Below are 20,907 nucleotides of genomic sequence, written 5' to 3' on the forward strand. Positions count from 1 at the left end.
AGGAGATGACGGTACAAACCTTAATTTGGTCAGTGGTGTAGGTTAGAGGTTTTAACAAAAAAACCAATCGACATGCGTTTTTAAATTCACGAAATTTGCTCCGATCACCAGAAAACACTAGAGGAGGGTTTATCTTAGGCTCACGGGGCTGAGCAGCAGGAGGCTGTGTGAGACGGCCAAGCTGCTGTCTCAAGGTCTGATTTTCATTTTGTACCTCTGTAAGCGCAAGGATCAATGCATCTACTTGCTGTTTTAATTGTAGTACATGAGTGGATAATTCTGCTGAATCCATATTTTTTTTTAATGGCTCGTTCAATCTGTAACGTTCATGCGTTTTTGTTAGTGGATGGATTTACAGCTGCAGAATTATTACACTCAGTAGCCTTGTAGAGATTCTGTTGAACAAACATATCCAACTCTCAGGACTTCATCACCGTGCACAGCCTGTTATATACCATATATATACTTAATTAGATGTTTAATGGAGGGATAGAATATATGAGGATGTATAGATGAGAGACAGGCTATTGTATGGTGAGCACTAGAAGTAGTATTAGGAGAGTTGCAGGTGATGGTAAAGCAGATAGGTTCTGATGTCAAGTATAGTGCAGATGGTAAGAGGACACAGATGGAGTATACTTAGACAGAGTAACCTAGTGCAAGGATAGTTGAAGGTAGTCCCAAGAGCTAACAGTCTATGCAGATGATAGTGAATAGATAGATACAGATAGTCTTGGTAATTGCAGTAGATGACAGTAGGAGATTGGTTAGTAAGAATCCCCTGTGGGGTACTTATCACTTAGATAGGTTAGTAGTAACAGTGTCCATTGGAGAGAGGTGATCCCGTAGCGAGATACGGATCACCAGCGAGGTTCCGGCTTCAGTTCAGCAAGGGAAAATGTCAGCAGCTCCGACTTCACAGGAGTAGGTGCGGTGAACATGTGGTTTGAACGAGCGATGAGTGAGAGCAAGCCGGCGATTGAAATAGCCGCTCATAGCGGCGCTCGGCAATGATGTCATCCGGTTTTAAAGGTATATGCGTCTCTTGTTACACAAGATGGGACGCAGTTAGCAGAGGAGAAATATGGAAACAAGGGTACCAGAGGTACCAGAACATTACAAGTCCTTGTTTAAAGGTATATTAAAAAGGTTCAGTTTTTTTATTTTAAAATAATAAATGTTATACTTATCTGCTCTATGGAGTGGTTTTGCAAAGAGCAGCCCCCATCCTCCTCTTCTGGGGTCCCCTGCTGGTGCTCCTGGCTCCTCCCCTCCATGGAGTGCCCCCATAGCAAGCCACTTACTATGGGGACACTTCTGAGTCCTGCTTTGTGTCTATAAGCCACAAAGAGCATGGCTTGGCCTATCCCCTGCTCCCTCGTCACTACTTCTGATTAACAGCAGTAAGCCAATGGCAGCTGCTGCTGTATCTGAGCCAATGTGGAATGAGAGAGCATTGGCGGTCATGCACTTCACTGGATTGAAATCGGGCTTCGGTCTGTATTTTGGGGGGGCTTGCGTGGAATGCTGATGTTAGGTTGCTGGTGGTAACCTGACGGCAGAGGAAGGCCCCAATGTTCGCTAGAGGACGGAGCTTGGATGGGAACGCCCAAGGTAAATGACACAGGCTAGCCTGAGGTGCGGAATCTAAGTATCCACGGTTTTCGCCAGAGCCTCTGCGTGTGAATTATCAGGGTCGCCTTACCAAGGGTGAACCTGTCAAGGTCCGAAGGCAGATTAAACAGACAAGGAAGATCCGAGAGAATGGTCAAACAAGCCGGGGTCAGGACGGGCAGCAGACAAGCGGAGTCAGGGACGAGCCAAAAGGTCAACAGGAAATCAGCAGGAAACAGGTCACAGGTTCAGGAACAACGGCAAGAGCTGTAGACACGACAGCAAAGACACAGAGCTGCTGAGGAGTTTAAATAAGGCAGCCTTTTGCCAAATACTGCAATTAAGCCTACACTGGGTTAACCCTTTGTATGGCAGACTCATGACAGCACATCAATGTGCTCAGGGAGCGTTCCTAACAGCTGCATGCAGAAGGTTTTTTACCCTCTAAAAAACCTTCTGCCCTTTTGACCTGTACTCAGTCCTCCAAAATAAAAACTCATCACACCTCCAGTCTTAAAAGCATAAAGAATTAATGAGCAAAATCCTTGCTTTTTAACCTGCATAATGCTGCCACTTTTCTTCTAATGAAAGAATGTCTCTCATTCATGTCAATACTGCAGGAAGCAATCATCTACCTCTGTAGTGTGAGCATCACAGAGAAATAAAAGACTGAGCAGGATCCTTTTTTTTTTTCTCCATTACAGAATTTTTTATTAGGTTTAAAAGGAACAGTACATTTTATGACATAGCATAACAAAAAAAGGGTATACAAATTGCAACACGGATATGTACAGCAGTTAGAATGGTCATACAATTATACCATTAAGAGTCTTGGGCAGACCTTTCGGGACGTATTGTGTCACCTAGTGCAGTATTCGTCTGCCAGCATGGATGCACATAAAGATTTGGATGAGGGCATCAATAGGTAGAGAGGGGGGAGGGAGGTGGAGGGGGAAGAAGTGGGAGAAGAGAGGAATGAGAGAAATGGGGAGGAAGGAAGAGCGGGGAGAGAAGGCCGGAGATACATAGGAAGGAGGGGGAAGAGAAAGGGGGAGGAAAGTGAGGGGGGAAAGATGTGGGGGGGGGGTATAGGAAGAGAGGGGAGAGGAATGGGGGATAGAAGAATTGGAGGAAGGGGGAAGGAGGTAAGGGGAGGAGGGGAGAGGGGGATGGGGGCCGGAAGGGAAGGTTGGAGGGAGCGAAAAAAAAAGGAAGGAAGGAAGAGGAGAGAGGGGGAAGGAGGGGAAAGAAGGAGGAGGGGACAGGGGAAGAAGGAGTAATGAAGAAAGAAGGGAGGGGGGGGGAGAAGGGAAGGGGTAGGAGAGGGGAGCGACGGGGGGAGACAAGGAAGGAAGGGATGGGAGGAAACGTAATAAGAGGGGAAGAAAGAGAAAAGAGAGGGAGAAAAAGGGGGGGGAGGGGGGAGGAGGAGGGGAAGGAAGAGGGGGGAAGGGTTGTGGAGACCACAGGTTCGGAAAACAGGGGAAAAAAGGGGGGAGGGGAAACTAGTGTGTGAGTTGTCTGCAAATCATCATAACATCGTGTTCATCAGCCATATCCAGCAAAAAGTAGGGAACTGGTGAAATTAGGGGATAACCATTAAACGTAACAGGAAAAACAAAAACAAGAGTAACCGGTCAGCAGAGTAATCCAGAATCAAATTCAGCAAAGCATGATTAATAACCCTTAGTCGAGATCCAAGAGGACCACAAGGACCATTCACGGTCAAATCTGGCGCTGCGACCAGCTTTGCGTGCGAGAATGCCCTCATATACAGAATTAGTTTTGACCATGGCAATAACCTCTGAGGGGTTGGGTACAATATCTGATTTCCATCGTCTAGTCACCAGGCCGCGGGCGGCCAGTAGTATGTGGGTAACTATGGAGCTACTTTCTATAGGGAACCTCTCAACCCCTATATAGCAGGATCCTTTTTTAGTGGTCCACAATGCTTTCATGAAAGGCTGTCAGTCATTTTTTTTTTGTGATATGGCAAAACTGCATTATGGTACTGACAATTGCATGGTTATGCAACACTATAGCCAAATATAATTTACGTCCCTTTTTTCCCCCCATAAACAGAGCTTTCTTTTGGTGGTAAGCGTTTGTGGGGAACGGTGTCAAAGGCCTTTGCAAAGTCCAGATACACCACATCCACAGGCTTTCCTCTATCTAGGTGGCAGCTCACTTCATCGTAGAAGGTTAATAGATTGGTTTGGCAAGAACGATTTTTCATGAATCCATGCCGATTACTACTAATAATACCATTTTCATTACTAAAGTATTGTATGTGGTCCCTTAACATTCCCCTCCAAAATCTTGCAGACTACTGATGTTAGGCTGACCGGCCTATAGTTACCCGGGATATATCTCGGCCCTTTTTTAAATATTGGTACCACGTTGGGTTTTTTCCAATCAGCTGGCACCATACCTGTCTGTAGACTATCCTTAAAGATCAAGAATAATGGTCTGGCAATCACCTGGCTGAGCTCTTTAACCACTTAAGCCCCGGAAGATTTTACCCCCTTCCTGACCAGGGTTTTTTTTGCGATTTTTTGCTGTGTGACTTTAACGGACAATTGCGCGGTCGTGCTGCGCTGTACCTAAACAAATTTCACGTCCTTTTTTTCCCACAAACAGAGCTTTCTTTTGGTGGTATTTGATCACCTGTACGATTTTTTAATCATGCGCTATAAACAAAAAAAAGAGCGTAAATTTTGCAAAAAGAACAATATTTTTCACTTTTTTTATATGAAATCCCCCCCCCCCCCCAAAAAAAAAATGTAAAAATCAAAATTAAACATTTTCGGCCAATTTGTTTTATGCTACATATGTTTGGTAAAAAAAAAAAAAAAAAAAAAAGCGTATTTTGATTGGTTTGCGCAAAAGTTATCGCGTTTACTAACAAAAGGGAACAATTTGTCATTTTTGGTTTTTTTTTTTTTCAAACGAGTAATGGCGGTGATCTGCGATTTTTTTTTGCAGTACTGCGACATTGCGGCGGACAGATCGGACCCTTGACTGACATTTTTGACACTTTTGGGGTTACCAGTGACATTACTGCAGTAATCAGTGCTATACCTATGCACTGTTACTGTAAAAATGACACTGGCAGGGAAGGGGTTAACTGTATTGGAGAGGGAGGGGTTAAGTGTGTCCTAGGGGCATGTTTCTAATTGTGATGGGACATGTCTCCTATTGTAAAAACAGAGATCAATGGTTCTATATAGTAGAACCGTCTGATCTCCATTTTTACACAGGGGAGAATGACAGGCGGCTTGTTTACATAAGCCGCCCGCCTTTCTCCCGCTCTACCGACGATCGTAGTGTGACTGGCGGACATCGGGTCCGCCGGTCACATGCCCGGACTCCTCTGTGAACGAGCCAAGGCGGGCACGCGCTGGCCCGCTATTGGCTCAAAACCCGGTGACAGGCTAGCGACGTAGACCTATGTCACTCTGCCTGGCCGGGGCTGACTGCCGCAGTAAATATACTGTGCGCAGTCGGCAAGCGGTTAAGAACCCTTGGGTGCAAGCCATCCGGTCCCGGTGATTTATTTACCTGACAGCTAAGAATGTTGTATTATGTGGGTGAAGGTACATTAGGCATTCACAGGATACAAAAGTAAGTGTCGCCCATTACAGGCCCCAAAAATTAGCCCACATGCGTTTACCTGACAGCCAACAATGTTTTTTTCTGTGGCTGAAGGTACATTAGGCATTGACAAGAAAAATTATTGTCGGCCATGAAAGGCCCCAAAAATTAGGCTTTCAAATTGACATGAAATGCCTTTTATGTCGCTGTATTTACCGAAGACAAGGACCATCATTTGTTGTGGATGGATGGCGGTCTGAGAGATATTTGTGGCCTGTCATGAGAAATTTTAATCAAACATGGTCTGCTGGTCACATGTGTTGAATTCTTCTGAGATCCATGCCTCATTCATTTTTATAAATGTGAGGTAGTCAACACTGTCATGAGCTAGGCGAATGCGCTTATCGGTCACGATCCCCCTGCTGCGCTGAACGTCCTTTCGGACAGGACAGTAGATGGGGGGCAAGCCAACATTTCCATTGCAAATTGTGCAAGCTCTGGCCAGAGGTCAAGCCTGCCCACCCAGTAGTCCAGAGGTTCATCAGTCCTCAGAGCGTCCACATCAGCCGTTAACCCGATGTATTCGGACACCTGTCGGTCTAGGCATTCCCTGATGCTGGATCCGGAGTACAGCTGTCGATGGTTCGGCTGAAAGAAGGATCTCTTATCTGAAGTGACCAAGACATCTTCCAACCGCCCTCTTCTTGCAGGCGCTGTTGGATTGCTACCCGCAACTGTCACTCTGTGACTGGACATTCCTCTGCCAGCGCACGGAAAAGCAGAATGAAGCATTTCCCTCAGCAAGGCCTGGAAGTGCTGCATTCTGACAGCCCTCTGTGATTGTGGTACCGGGGGTCTAGGTACGTTTCCACCCAGTACTGGTCCTTGGCCTTTATGCTTTTTATACAGGGGTCCCCCTTAAAACACTGCAGCATGTAGGCCCCCATTCCCACTAAACTGTAAGCGGTATAGCGGCCTGCTTCCAGCTCATCATCCAGGATAATGTCGTCCTCGTTCTCCTTCCCCTCCCCCATCCACGGATAACGCCAGGGATTCCAGAAAGGTTTAAAGCATGCTCTTCTTGCTCCTCCTCATCCCCCCCAGCACCATCCTCCTCCTCTGACTCCTCTTCAGACTCATGCTGTTGATTTGTCTCAGATGGAGTAGCACCCCCTGGAAATTCATCCAACATTGCGACTTCCTGATCTTTGTGCTCCCGCTCCGACGGCTTGATCAATGACATGATGCAATGCACGCTCCAGAAAGAAGGCGTAAGGTATGATGTTACTTATGGCACCCTGGCCTTCACTGACCAGTTTGGTGATCTCATCGAATGGCCGCAGAAGTCTGCATGCGTCCCGCATGAGCAGCCACTGGCGAGGTGAAAAAAACCCAAGCTCCCCAGAACCTGTCCTGCCACCGAGTTCGAACAGGTAGTCATTAACTGCACGTTTCTGCTGGAGCAGCCTATCGAGCATATGCAACGTTGAGTTCCATCGCGTCGGGCAGTCACAAATAAGACGCTTGAGGGGCAGGTTGTGTCGCCACTGAATCTCAGCAAGGCAAGCCATGGCTGTGTAAGATCTTTGGAAATGGCCCGAGATTTTCCTGGCCTGCCACAAGACGTCCTGGACCCCAGGGTATTTGGCAACGAATCGCTGCACCACCAAATTCAGGACATGTGCCATTTTGCCCTGTTTCAGCGCGCTCAGCAGATTGGCACCGTTGTCGCACACCACTTTACCAAATGACAAATTCAGCGGTGTCAGCCACTGATCTGCCTGTGAATGCAAAGCTGAAAGGAGTGCAGGACCAGTGTGGCTCTTGGCTTCCAGGCACAACAGACAGCACAGCATGGCAACATCTCACCTGGCATGTGGAATAGGTTCTGGGGATCTTGGGCGGCGCAGGAGAAGAGACGGTAGCAGCGGAAGAGGAGGAGCCAGCCGAGGAGGAGAGGGAGGATGGAGGAGGAGAAGAAGAGGCAGGCCTGCTTGCAATCCGTGGCGGTACATCTAAATCTACACGGGTGCCACGGGTTGCATGCTTAACGGCCGTCAGAAGGTTCACCCAGTGGGCAGTAAAAGTTATATACTTTGCCTGCTAAACCATGTGTCTGTGGTCAGATGTATCTTGGCACAGACACTGTGTGCCAGAGATACATTTACTTGCTGCTGAACATGGCCATACAGCTCGGGAATGCCCTTCTGCGAGAAATATTTCCTGCCTGGGACCTTCCATTGTGGTGTTCCAATAGCCACAAATTTCCGAAAGGCCTTAGAGTCCACCAGTTTATATGGCAATAGTTGGCGGGCTATCAGTTCCGACAAGCCAGCAGTCAACCGTTGGGCAAGAGGGTTATCTGGCGTCATTTTTTTACGCTCCTACATTTGGGCCACGGAAGCCTGCCTTTTTCCAGAACAACGTGAGGACGACATGATGGAAGGTGGAGTGGAGGGCAATTGTGAGGAGAGATGAGAAGAAGCGACTGGACGGTGAGAGCCTGGAGTGTGGCTTTGTGGTATCTGACGGCGTTGCTCCCACTGGGCTCGGTGATGGAAGTTCAGGTGCCTTTTTAAGGCAGTCATCCCTAGGTGAGTGTTGGGCTTACCGCAACGTATGCGTTGACTGCAAAGGCTGCAGATGGCAACAGTATTGTCAGCAGCGGACACATTAAAAAAAAGCCCACACTGCGGAGCAATGTGCCGGTGTCCTGGGAGTGCCAGATGTGACTGTACATGGTTGATGGCTCACTCCTGATACATTAGTAGTCTGCTGCATTGTCCCTCCTGTGCAATGCAAGATCCGCCTGCTTCTCCTTGCTATCTGCTGGTCCATCTCTCCATCTGAACTCCCCCTACTCTTCCTCTCTTGTGGGCACCCACGTGACATCCATAGACACATCATCATCGACGTCGCCTTCAACACCACTAACATTTGAGATCTCGGAGTAGGCAGCAACAGCGGGGGACCAACCTCCTTGGGCTGATCTGGGTACCGTCAGACTGCTGAGTGGCGGCTGTTGCTACCTCCTCTTGCTGATCCAATGCCAAGAATGGCTGCGCATCCCAAATGTCTTGTGATGGATTGGAAAATAATTCCAGTGACACAAGCAGAGGGTATATGGTGTTGGTTTCTTTGGGGGTGCACACAGCAGAGAGTGAAGATGGTGCAGATAGAGAGGATGAGGAGGGTGCCAAAGAGGAAGGCTGAGTGAGCCACTCAACCAAGTCTGGTGCGTCCTTTGACGTAATCGAACGCACCTTCTGAAACTTCACACTTTGGCTCTGGCCTACTGCTCCAACCCTACCCCTGCGCCTGCCTCTTCCTCTGCCTGTCATTTTTTTAAGTTACCCTGTGACAAATGTCTCTAGAGAAGCGCAGTATAAGTGGAACAAGGTATATAACACCCCGCTTCAATCTGTGGTATTGGGGGGCCACTGGTCTTTCACACCAGTTCTACAAAAAATTGTCCAGTAACTTTGGCACTGTGTGTAGCAGAGTTAACGCAGCAAAATAGACAATATTTTTGCAGGACACAAATACACTCTTATAAAAGTATACTGTTAGACCAGTGCCCCCCCCCCCCCCCCCCAATACCACAGATTGAAGCAGGGTTTTATCTAACAGTATACTTTTATAAGAGTATTTGTGTCCTGCAAAAATATTACCTCTTTTGCTGCATTAACTCTGCTACACACAGTGCCAAAGTTACTGGCCAATTTTTTGTAGAACATGTGTGATAGACCAGTGACCCCCAATACCGCAGATTGAAGCGGGGCGTTATCTATGACACCAGTTATTCTTTTTTAATAGTGCTTTTGTCACTCTTTGTAGTTGTAGTATCGCTGCAGAAATGCTCAAAACACCAGTCACAATGCTGCACAGTGCACAATACAAATCTACTATAATATGCTTTCTATATTAGAAAGTATATTATAAGTGTATTATAACCCTATATAGTGCACTGCACACCAAAGAATAGTACACCTATACCAAATACCAGTCCTTGAAAGGACTTTTGTGGTCCTATAACAGAGCCATCTGTGTCACTGACAGTCACAGTGGCTTCATTGCCTTTTTTTTTTTTTTTTACGATTGCCAATTTGTTTTTCTGAAAATAAAATGTAAGGTCACAATTCCTGGAACATGAAGATTTTGAAATCTATGTTCAGTTCAAAAAGGATTTAAAATGTCATAATGGGGAACCTAGAATGACATTCCAAAAAAAAAAAAAAAAAAGATGTACAATGCCAATGCAACAGAAATCTTTAATAAGGATTGCCAGTTTCTAACCACAGTGTGACACCATGCTTGACGTTTCATCAGGGGTATTTCACCGAGCAACAGCAAACATCTTATAATTCCGAGCTGTTGAAGCATTGGTGTTGGGTTCTGGGGTGATCTCCAGATCCTTCAAGTTGACCGTAGATTTTAAAATAGACCTTTGCAATATAGTAGTGAAAAACAAGAAGAGTTCCATTCGAGCCAGCCCTTCTCCTGCACAAGAGCGTTTACCTAAAGAGAATGGACAAGGAAAAAAAAAAAAAAAAAAAAAATCAGTTTTTCAATACCATTACAAGACCGGTTTGCAGTGCAAAATCATGTGTCAGTAACCTGGTGCCTGGGAACACCTAATCTTAGGCTTGTGATGCTGCAGGCAGGGCTGCTGTTAGAAATCGCGAGGCCCCGTACAGACTACCTGGCAGGGCCCCCTCAAGAAAATATTAAAGATATATTTAGCTAAAATTACAAAGTCACTATTAGCAGACACATATACAACATAACTCGCATAATTCCTGCTAAAACTAAAAAAAAAAAAAAAAAAAAAAAAAAAAAAAAAAACTATGTTAAATGAAAAAGAAGATGAGATGAGAAAAATATACAGGCTGGGCAGTTGGAGCTCAGTGATAAGAGAGACAGAGAGAGAGAGAAACAAAGTTACAATTTACAAATAAACTCCTGAGCAGAGATAAGTGCTGGGAGGGGCGCACAGGGAGGGGGATTAGTGAGGGACGACTGTCTCTTTCTCAACAGATAAAAGCTGATAGCAGGGAGAGGGACAGATCAGATTCAGGTGCTGGAGGAAGATTTCTGTAATTGTTGTCCATCAATAATCCCCCTCTCTGTGTGGGTCTCCCTGTGTGCTCGGGCCCCCTACAAGAGGGCTGGTGGTCCCCCCCTGTCAGCGGCCCTGGCTGCAGGGCAGGGCTTTACAACTCCATGCAGCAAAATTTTTTTTGCAGACACCAAATCCCATACTTTTGTCCAATTCTAGAGGCAGGGATGTAAAAAAAAAGGGGGAAGAAGAACCGACAAGTGTTCTATTGGAGACTGTTTTTTTTTTGTATCATTTAGTAGAGCAAAAGAAAAAAAAAAAAAAAAAAAATTCACCCATGATCTGACCCTATGCTGTCCTGCCCAGAGGAATTCTCATAGTATTGCACTGTTAGATTGAAGAAGAATGAATAAAACTTCAAAAGCAATAATCAAAATATATTTTTTGATGTTCCCCTCTGGGATTCATATTCATACTCTTGACAGTCATATGTATAATAAACTAGAACATCCATACCATGGATAAGGACATGTTGGGACTGATGTTTTAATGGATTAGAGTCACTACAATAATATTTATATACAGTGGGTACGGAAAGTATTCAGACCCCCTTACATTTTTCACTCTTTGTTATATTGCAACCATTTGCTAAAATCATTTATGTTCATTCTTCTTCCTCATGAATGTACACATAGCACCCCATACTGACAGAAAAACACAGAATTGTTGACATTGTTGCAGATTTATTAAAAAAGAAAAACTGAAATATCACATGGTCCTAAGTATATAGACCCTTTGCTGTGACACTCATATTTAACACAGGTGCTTTCCATTTCTTCTGATCATCCTTGAGATGGTTCTACACCTTCATTTGAGTCCAGCTGTGTTTGATTATACTGATTGGACTTGATTAGGAAAGCCACACACCTGTCTATATAAGACCTTCCAGATCACAATGCATGTCAGAGCAAATGAGAATCATGAGGTCAAAGGAACTGCCTGAAGAGCTCAGAGACAGAATTGTGGCAAGGCACAGATCTGGCCAAGGTGACCAAAGGTGACGGAAGTCCTTCACTTCCGTGTCCGCTGCCGGCGTGCGGTTCACGGTGGTTCTCAGGAAATGACGCTGTAGCGTACCGCTGCCCGGAAGTGCGTCGACGCGTTTCGCCCGCCTTGTGGGCGTTTGATGACTTTGCTGTATTTGCTGACTAATGCCTAACTATTTACCACCTTTGTGAGTACCATTTTTTAATCGTTTTAATAAATACAATACATTACGGGCTTCACTATGTCTGGCTTCTTTCCTTCCTTCTGAACATACCATTGGGGAGAGAGTGGAGAGGAGCTAGTAAGGAGCCAATAGTAAAGGATTGCAGCCATCCATCCGGGCAAGGGAAACCTTTAGTATCCGTGAGGCTGCGCTTACTTTCCAATTGGAATTTTACATACGTTTAAGGCTCATTTACATCCCAAATCTGGTGAGTGCATCCCCATAGGGGGGATTTTCTTTGAAGAGCACTTGGGCACTTTATTTGGATTCTGAGCACCTTTTTGGCACCATAACTTCTTTGGAAGAATATAAGTTTGGACTGCACTTTAATTACATTTTGCACTTTATTTATGATTACAGTTTGGACACTGGATCCTATTTATTGTGACACTTTATGAATTCACTAATTTTGTATACATTTTACCATATTTATTGTTGCACTTTATGCATTTATGAATTTTTACTGAATTTATATGCACTTAATTTTTAGTATAACCTATATCACAGATAATAATTAATTATATAGCACTTATCTATAGACTTTACCTGCTAGCGCTGCCTATATAGGTTTTCTAGTTTTTCCTGGTGTTATACTTGGTGAGCAGCAGCTTCAGGATATAGATATAGATTATTATATATATATATATATATATATATATATATATATATATATATATATATATATATATAAAAATTCACTATATTTATTCATCACAGCGCGGGTATTAAGTTACTGTTTTACAAGGAAGATTTTAAGGCTGCCATCTCTGGGGTGTTCATGGCTCTGCCTCCTTGTGGTGGGCTATAAATACAAGAGGAGGCAGCCTAACTGGGCCTTAAGCCTTCTACAAGGGAATATAAAGAAAATAATGCTGCATCATGTAAAGGCCGTGCTAAGCATATGGTCTCTTTTTGGGGAACCCAGTCAGGTTACCAGACTTTGATGAAATGACTAGATTATCTAGAGGTATAAACTGGGCAGCCTGAGATAGGGTGAATTAGAGCTGTGTATGGGAGGAATCTGGAACTGTACCATGTTAATTCTGTATCTGCAAGAAGTTTTAAGTAAAAAGTTAAAAAATTCCTAAAGTGCCTGGTCTGAAGTTCTTGAAGATAAGGACTGCATGCAATTAAAAGAATAGGGCTTTTAAACAGGGGATGAAGAGGAGTTTGGGAGATAATGAGGTCAAGAGTTAAGAAGTGGTTAAGCTGAGAAGTGAAAGGCTATATTGTCATGCCTCTGGAAGCAAGCACCCCCTCCCTCCATCCATATACCCCACTGGGCTATATCTTCATGGTGGTGTCATTCTCGCTATCATTTAATCCCATCTCTAACATTCTTACTAACCCCCCCCCCCCCCAAAAAAAAAAAAAGCCCTGATCTGAAAATATTTTGACAGGGTTAAGGTCTCCCCATAAAAGAATGGGCATTTCACATTATCTTAAGTGGCTCAAGACTGACATAGCCCTACTACATGAAACCCATTGATCCCCCTCAAGACTAACCGTATGCGCAAACTATGGGTGGGTCAAGTTAATCGGTCAAGAGGAAAGCTGGTGTGCTTATCCTTATCCACAGAAACCTCCCCTGTGAAACCCCTTTCAATAGAGATGGATAATGACTGCTACAATCTTCAAAACTCAGATGGTAATACCCAAACACTGTCTGAATCCAGTATACAACATTTCTGAGCCCAGTCAATCTGCCTAAACTAGATTGTGAGGCATTACAATCTCTTAACTCCCCACGCTCAGAAAAAGATTGACACTATTCGCTCTTTGCCAATGCATAAACACCAAGCACAGATGGATTCCCTGGAGAATAGTATAAAACATTCTCTCACATCTTCTTGCCACATTTAGGCAATTTATTTAAGGAGACTGACAAATCTGCATTTTTTCCAGAGGAAATGCTGCAAGCTACCATCACTGCCTTGCCTAAATCAGGAAAAAGCCAAATATCCTAGAAAATGTTTGGCCTAGATATTTTAAACACTAACATGAAGATTTACACAGAAATTGTAGCTAATAGATTAGCCAAGGTAACCCCCCCCCCCCCCAATTAGTAAGGGGGACCAAGTGGGCTTCGTAAAAGGTAGACAAGACCCAGATGGGACAAGGAAACAGTTCAGTCTCATTAAAAATTACAGAATCCTGTAAAAAGCATATGTTAATCTTAAGCTTAGATGCCGAAAAGGCGTTTGGATAGGGTGCATTGGGGGTACTTTCGAACAGCCATTCAAAAATTATTTTTTTACGGATTCAGATTTTCAGCAGTCACCTCGTTATATACCGTACTATTCCCTCAGCTAAGGTGTACGTGTCTAATATGCTCTGACAAATTTTACATTACAAATGGCACCCGCCAAGGATGTCCACTCCCAGCCCTTACTGTATATATTTACCATTGATGGAACCGTTGACGGAAGCCATCAGAAGAAAGGATTCCATTTTAGGGATTAAGTTAGCAGGATATAATCACAAAATAGGATTATTAGCCAATGATGTAGTATGAACATTGACTAATCCCGCTTCTTACCTGGCTAGTGTTCAATGTTTATTAGAGGAATTTGGATATCCTCCCATGAACTTTCATGCATGGGGAAACCGGCATGCCTTGAAAATGCACCCGCTACCCAAAATCTACGATTTTATAATAATCCTATAGATATACCAGAGAACTTCACCTTAAATGAAAAATGGACAATTTTTGTGGAAAAAAAAAATATGACTAAATTGTCTTTTCCAATGCCATTTAAACATAGAAATAGAGGAGGTATAAGCTTTTCCAATTTACGCAATTACCACTGTAGCACCCTTGTCTTAAACAGGGTTGTTTACAAATTAGCCAGGCTAGCTACCACCTAGCATAGCTAAATTTATTGTCTTTGTGATCGTTGGATTTTCCTCCCAAGACTGGTTTAGCTGTGGTTTCTCCCTTTTGTCAGTAGGTGGCACTGTTACCTTTGGCATTATTATGGTATGAATATGTATACTTTTCTCAGCCAATCATACTGGCTGCTGAACATGTTGGGAAAAGGTATTTGGAGGCATTGGTTTAGTGATCTTTGTCTTTTCGGGTGGATGTGTGAGGAACAGCTGCTTCTGGGTAGGCCTGAAGCCCAACCACGTGCAAGGGAGAGCCTGCTCGCTACCTTGAAGCATGAAGGAAAGGATGGACCAGGAAAACCATGGAGAGCCTGGGAAAGCATCAGGAGGGAATCATCCTGCAACCAGAGTTGAATATTGTTGCTAGAGGAGACCGCTTGTGCTGCAAAGTACAGATTGCTGGTTCCAGCTTAAAGGCTTTTTTTGTACTGCAGTCTACCTTTTTCTACATTTTTGTCTAAAGAGACTGCCGATCTGCAAGTCTGCTGCTGTTTTTGGACACGACTAAGGGTGTCCTGTGCCCTACCCATATCCCACATTTTTCCTGTTGTGAGAACTAAACCATTGTTCAAGCACAAAAGTGACTGGCGCCCATCTTTCTACCTTGTACACCACCCACAAGGTCTGCCCTCCCCCTGTTTGGTTGGGGGGGGGGGTGCTACATCACTACGCGACCCTCTTGGACCAAAATGAAAGCTTGGTTAGAAACTTCCTCTGAGAAACTCTGGGTACAAATAGAAAAAGCTGTGTTGAGTAACAGCCTCACCGCCATTATTATTGGCAAAACCAACGGGAAAGGGAACAAAAATAAAAAGTACTACCCTGGTTACATAGCAATCGAATGACAAACAAAAAATCATCAAAACAACCTACCCCCCCCCCCCACCCCCTTACCCTAACATGTAACTACATTATATCTTGATGGTTGGTGAGGAAATTAAGTACAAAGCCCACGAGGCAGCATGGAATTACCTCCTAAATAAACCACAAAAAAAGAAAAAAAAAAAAGTATGGCCTGGTTTTACCCTCTCATCCAATACGAAGAGAAATTTACTAACAACTCTAATATGGATGAATTGGGGTAAAGTACTGGGCTCTACTTTTTCCCCTATGGACTGGCAATATGCCATCCAATCACATTACAGTCATTCCCATTGAGCACTTATGCTAAAAATCTTGTTTAGAAGGTATCTAACACTAGTTAGGATCTCACAAATTTTCCCATAGTCTTCAGCTGATTGTTGGAGGCAATGCAGAGCGAGAGGGGGTATCTTGCATATTTTGTCTATTTGACTATTACATCAAAGTGGAAAATGCCTACTGCCCCTAATGTTTCCAAAGTAATATACAGGGTCAAGACAACACTCATGAAAAAGTTTTTGCAGCCTGATCCAACACCTTAGGTACATTCAATACACGTTGGAACCCCTGGGCTCTTCACTTCCCAAATGATACCAGAAGAAACTAAAAAGGCATATCCAAACACATATGGCCTTTAAAGCATCTCAGTATCCTGGTACTGAATATTTGTGTATTCAGTGCGTTTGTCTTATCTTTACTCAAATAATTTGAATCACAGCTGTAGATTACGCACTACGAGAGAGAGTTTTATCTCAACACGTGTACTTGTCTAGCAGAAGTCTAAGCAAAATCTTTCTAAAATGTGATAATTTTTTGTGATGCATTTCTGTAACTTTAATATATCCCTGTTAACTGTATAATTGCAACTTACAGGTCAACTTTTCAATAAAAAAAAAAAAAAAAAAAACACTTGAAAGAAAGTGCAGCACCATGCGGAAGAAGTCTAGTACAGTAAGCAAGTGTAGATTCACTGAAGGTCATTCGCGATCGTCCCTTACACCGGGAGAAAGGCAGGCAGCTAATGTAAACAAAGCCGCCTGTCATTCTTCCCTGTGTAAGAATGGAGATCAAACGGTTCTGCTATGTAGGACCGTTGATGTCTGTTCTTACACATCAAGCCACATCCAATCACAGTTAGAATCATAACCCCTCCCTCTCAAAAAAATTTAAAATCGCAGATCACCACCATTACTCGTTAAAAAAACAAAAAACAAAAAATGACAAAAATCTTTCCCTTAGTTAGTAAAACGCAATAACTTTTGCGCAAACCAATCAAAATACGCTTTTTGCGATTTTTTTACCAAACATATGTAGCATTCAACAAATTGGCCTAAAATGTTAAAAAAAAAAATTAGATTTTTACATTTTTTTTTGGGGGGGGGGGGGGGGGATTTCATATAAAAGAAATTTTGAAAAATATTGTTATTTTTGCAAAATTGACGCTCTTTTTTGGTTTATAGCGCATGATCAAAAAAAAAAAAAAACACACAGGTGATCAAATACCACCAAAAGAAAGCTCTATTTGTGGGGAAAAAAGGACGTCAAATTTGTTTAGGTACAGTGTCGCACGACCGTGCAATTGTCGTAAAGTCACGCAGTGCCGAATCGCAAAATAGGCCCTGGTCAGGAAGGGGGTAAAATCTTCCGGGGCTTAAGTGGTTAATGCCGATTTCTCATGACTGTGGTCTATACTGCTCAATACAGGCATTAGCTAGCATGGTTTCCAGTGCCCCCGATTAGGCGTGTTAAGCCCCCCTCACAAGTTAGTTCTCTGGTACCTGTAGAAAATGGCATGAAGGCATCATTCTTCTTTAAGTTCCCATTCTCATCAAGAAAGTTCCTGGGGTCAAATTGAGTTGGGTTCTTGAAACAATTAGGGTCTTTCAAGACAGAGGTTAGTATAGGAGCCACCAGTGTGTTCTGAAATGAAATTAAGAACTAACATTATTGCCTTTGAATTCTTCTAAATTGTGTTCTGTAAATCAGGCCTTGGCAACCTGTGATTCTCTAGCTACAAGGAACTACAAATGGGGCATCATAAAAACTGACGTTCAATACTGAGGGGACACCTACAGAAACAAAAACAGACAAGCACACCATTGTTGTACTATTGTCTAGAATATGTTGTACAAAGTTGTTTAAGGGGTCTTTGCTCATCCTACATGGGGTACCATGAAAGTTAGGCCTCTATTAAATTAGAACTACTATAGGCAACCCCCCCCCCCCCTCCCCATTTTGGATAGAGCAAGGGAGGGTTAATACACCTGTCAGATTATCTTTTGAAATCTGTTCCATTGCAGAGATTTCTCTTCACTTCCTAAGCCAAAACAGGAAGTGAGAGGAAATTCCTGCAAATTAAAGAGTATTCCCTGGGGACCTCACCAGAAATTGCGTCCCCATTGGAAAATCTCTTCTAATAATTTTCTGGGGACAATCCAAAATGTGGGATTCTTTTTTTACTTTCAATGGTAATGGTAAACATGGAAAGAGGGTTAATCTCTCCTGAACTCTACCCAAAGCTAAACACAAATGTTTTTCCTTTAGCTATACTTCAAGGTTATTGGCCTTGTGATTTTAAGCTTTGTATGCTCTTTTACATTTTTGTAGCAAACTATTTGATTTTTATTCTATACATTGTGTCATGCATTTGCCGATAAAGTCTAACATTTTCTGTATCAGGGGTATTCTGGTCAGTTTCAGGCTTCTCTTACTTTAGGGGGGAGAAAAAAAAAAAAATTTCTCATGTTGCGACTTGCGAGTTCTGCCTGTCTGCTGGCCATCTCTTTCTACATTTTCCTGTATTTCCTGCATGCTTTGCATCTTCTCCTCTGCTGTCAGTTTTCAATTACTAAGGACTACAAAGACAATGGTACATTGCTGTCTGAAAGCAGCGATTCCTGTACCAATTCCTCCTCCTGAAATGCCTCAGCACCTCTGTAGTACAAAAGGCAGGCTCTGTGAGAGGTGTGACACAGCATTACCTAGTTACAGGTCATACTACAGAATTAAAGGACATAAATGTTTGAGGATCTTCACAAAGTAAGTTTGCACACGTCAAGTTTGTTCAGAGTAATAGAAGTAGGCCAGAAATAATACGCAATATAAAAAATTAATATAGGATTTTACATTTTGACAGAGTTGTATAAAGTACTCGAAACCGATACTTGAGTAAAAGTACAAGTGCTCGATCAAAAAAATGACTTGAGTAGAATTGGAAGTGCTCGATCAAAAAGTGTAGAAGTACTAAAGTATTCAACATTTTTTGTATTTTGTATTGCAAGTAGTTTTTTTAAAAAAAAATTTGCTACTCAAGTACTGAAAGTAAAAGTACAAGTACTGTGTTTTGTAGTTCTTAACCTTCCTAGCGGTATTCCCGAGCGTGACTCGGGGTTAGGTTTTAGAGCCAAAAGCGGTAACCCCGAGCCACATTCGGGGCAGCGCTAGGAAGATCGCTGGATCCTGGTAGAGGTTTTACTTACCTTTTCTCCAGGATCCAGCGAAGAATGCGGGCGGTATGCAGCGGCGGAGCTTCCTTCCGATCGTCTGCGAGCCCCGGCTTCCGTCTCCGGCAAATTCAAATGTAAAACACACCAAACACACTGATACCATTCAAAAAAAAAATTCACATTACATTGCCCCCCAGTGCCCTTTCCTGCAGTTTTACTGTAATATATATACACATACATATATATAGACATACATATATATAGATATATATATATATATATATATATATATATATATATATATATATATATATATATATATATATATATATATATATATATATATATATACACACACACACATATATATACACACACACACACACACACACACACACACACATATACATATATATACACACACACATATACATACACACATATACATTATATATATATATATATATATATATATATATATATATTATATATATATATATATATACACATATACACACACACATACATATACACACACACACACAAATAATATATATAATAAATGTATACAGTTGGTTTGGGCTGCTCATTCACAAGAATTACATGCAAAATAATGGTACCGCTTTTAGCACCTAAAATCCAAAAGAATCATACCGCCAGGGAGGTTAAAGAAAGAAGTCAAAAGTTTATTAAAAGTTATTAAAGTTAAAGTTGTTAAAGAAAGAAGTCAAAAGAAGTCAAGTCAAAAGTACACATGACATACACATTTTTTTGAGCTTCATGAAACCTGCCATCTACTGTTCTGGCAGTGGTAATTTTTATAATAGTAACGAGTAACTATGCAGCACAAAAAAAAAAAAATATTGGAGTAGAAATATTGAAATCATTGAAAAAATGTAGTGAAGTAAAAGTGGAAGTAGGAGAAAAAAATTCTACTCCAGGAAAGTACAGATACCGCCTTTCGGTACTTAAGTACAGTAGTGAAGTAGTTCTACTTAGTTACTATACATCTCTGCATTTTGACCATAGCTTTAAGTCAAAAGGTTCACTCAGTTTAGCTTAATTAACTGCAGAAAGTTATCCACTAACAAGCTTAGTAGTGCAGCAGGAAAAGTATATTTTCTGGAACCTGTAAAATGCAACTTCCACTCACTTCTTCCTGCATTTCCAAACCCATTCCAACTTCCAAGGCAGGTTTCATTCTAATTGGAGACTGAGAAATATCTTGATACTAGCATTCTTAAGCTAGGGGGTTGATTTACTAAAACTGGAGAGAGCAAAATCTGGTGCAGCTCTGCATAGAAACCAGTCAGCTTCCAGTTTATTTTGGTCAACACTTAATTGAACAAGCTGACGTTAGAAGCTGTACTAGATTTTGCATTCTCCAGTTTAGTAAATCAGCCCCAATGCAGTGCATCTGGAAGGTTTTCACAGCGCTTCACTTTTTCCACATTTGTTGTTATGTTACAGCCTTATTCCAAAATGGATTAAAGTCATTGTTTTCGTCAACATTCTACAAACCATACCTCATAATGACAATGTGAAAGAAGTTTGCTTGAAGTCTTTGCAAATTAAACACAAAACATGTACCCAAGTACTGTATTCACAGCCTTTGCTCAATACTTTGCCGAAGACCCTTTTGCACCAATAACAGCCTTAAATCTTTTTGAGAGAGTATGATGCACAAGCTTGACACCTATTTTTGGGCAGTTTCTCCCATTCTTTGCAGGACCTCTCAAGCTCCATCAGGTTGGATGGGGAGCGTCATTGCACAGCCATTTTCAGATCTCTCCAGAGATGTTCAATCTGGTTTAAGTGTGGGCTATGGCTGGGCCACTCAAGGACATTCACAGAGTTGACCCAAAGCCACTCCTTTGTTTTCTTGGCTGTGTGCTTAGGGTCGTTATCCTGTTTGAAGATAAACCTCCTCCCCAGTCTGAGGTCCAGCATGCCCTGGAGCAAGTTTTCATCAAGGAGGTCTCTGTACATTGCTGCATTCATTTTTCCCCTTGATCCTGACTTGTCTCCTAGCACCTACGACTGAAAAACACCCCCACAGCATGATGCTGCCACCACCATGCTTTAGTGTAAGGATGGTATTGGTCAGGTGATGAGTGCTGCCCCGATTTCCTCCAGACAGGATGCTTGCTATTCAGGCCAAAGAGTTCAATCTT

General features: G+C 42.6%; 1 protein-coding gene across 1 annotated transcript in view; it reads right to left on the reverse strand.

Moving 5' to 3' along the window:
- Positions 1-9,543: 9,543 nt before the first annotated feature.
- Positions 9,544-20,907, reverse strand: part of LOC309559493 (cytochrome P450 2C8-like) — a 67,479-nt gene continuing 56,115 nt past the window's right edge. Inside the window, exons 8-9 of the mRNA XM_082262767.1 lie at positions 17,066-17,207; positions 9,544-9,726 (exon numbers count right to left, since the gene is read on the reverse strand). Of these exons, the coding sequence (XP_082118893.1) occupies positions 9,545-9,726; positions 17,066-17,207 (324 nt within the window). The 3' untranslated portion in view covers position 9,544. The remainder of the gene's footprint in view (positions 9,727-17,065; positions 17,208-20,907) is intronic.

This window comes from Pelophylax lessonae (assembly GCF_965119305.1).
Source record: "Pelophylax lessonae genome assembly, chromosome: 7".
NCBI lineage: Eukaryota > Metazoa > Chordata > Amphibia > Anura > Ranidae > Pelophylax > Pelophylax lessonae.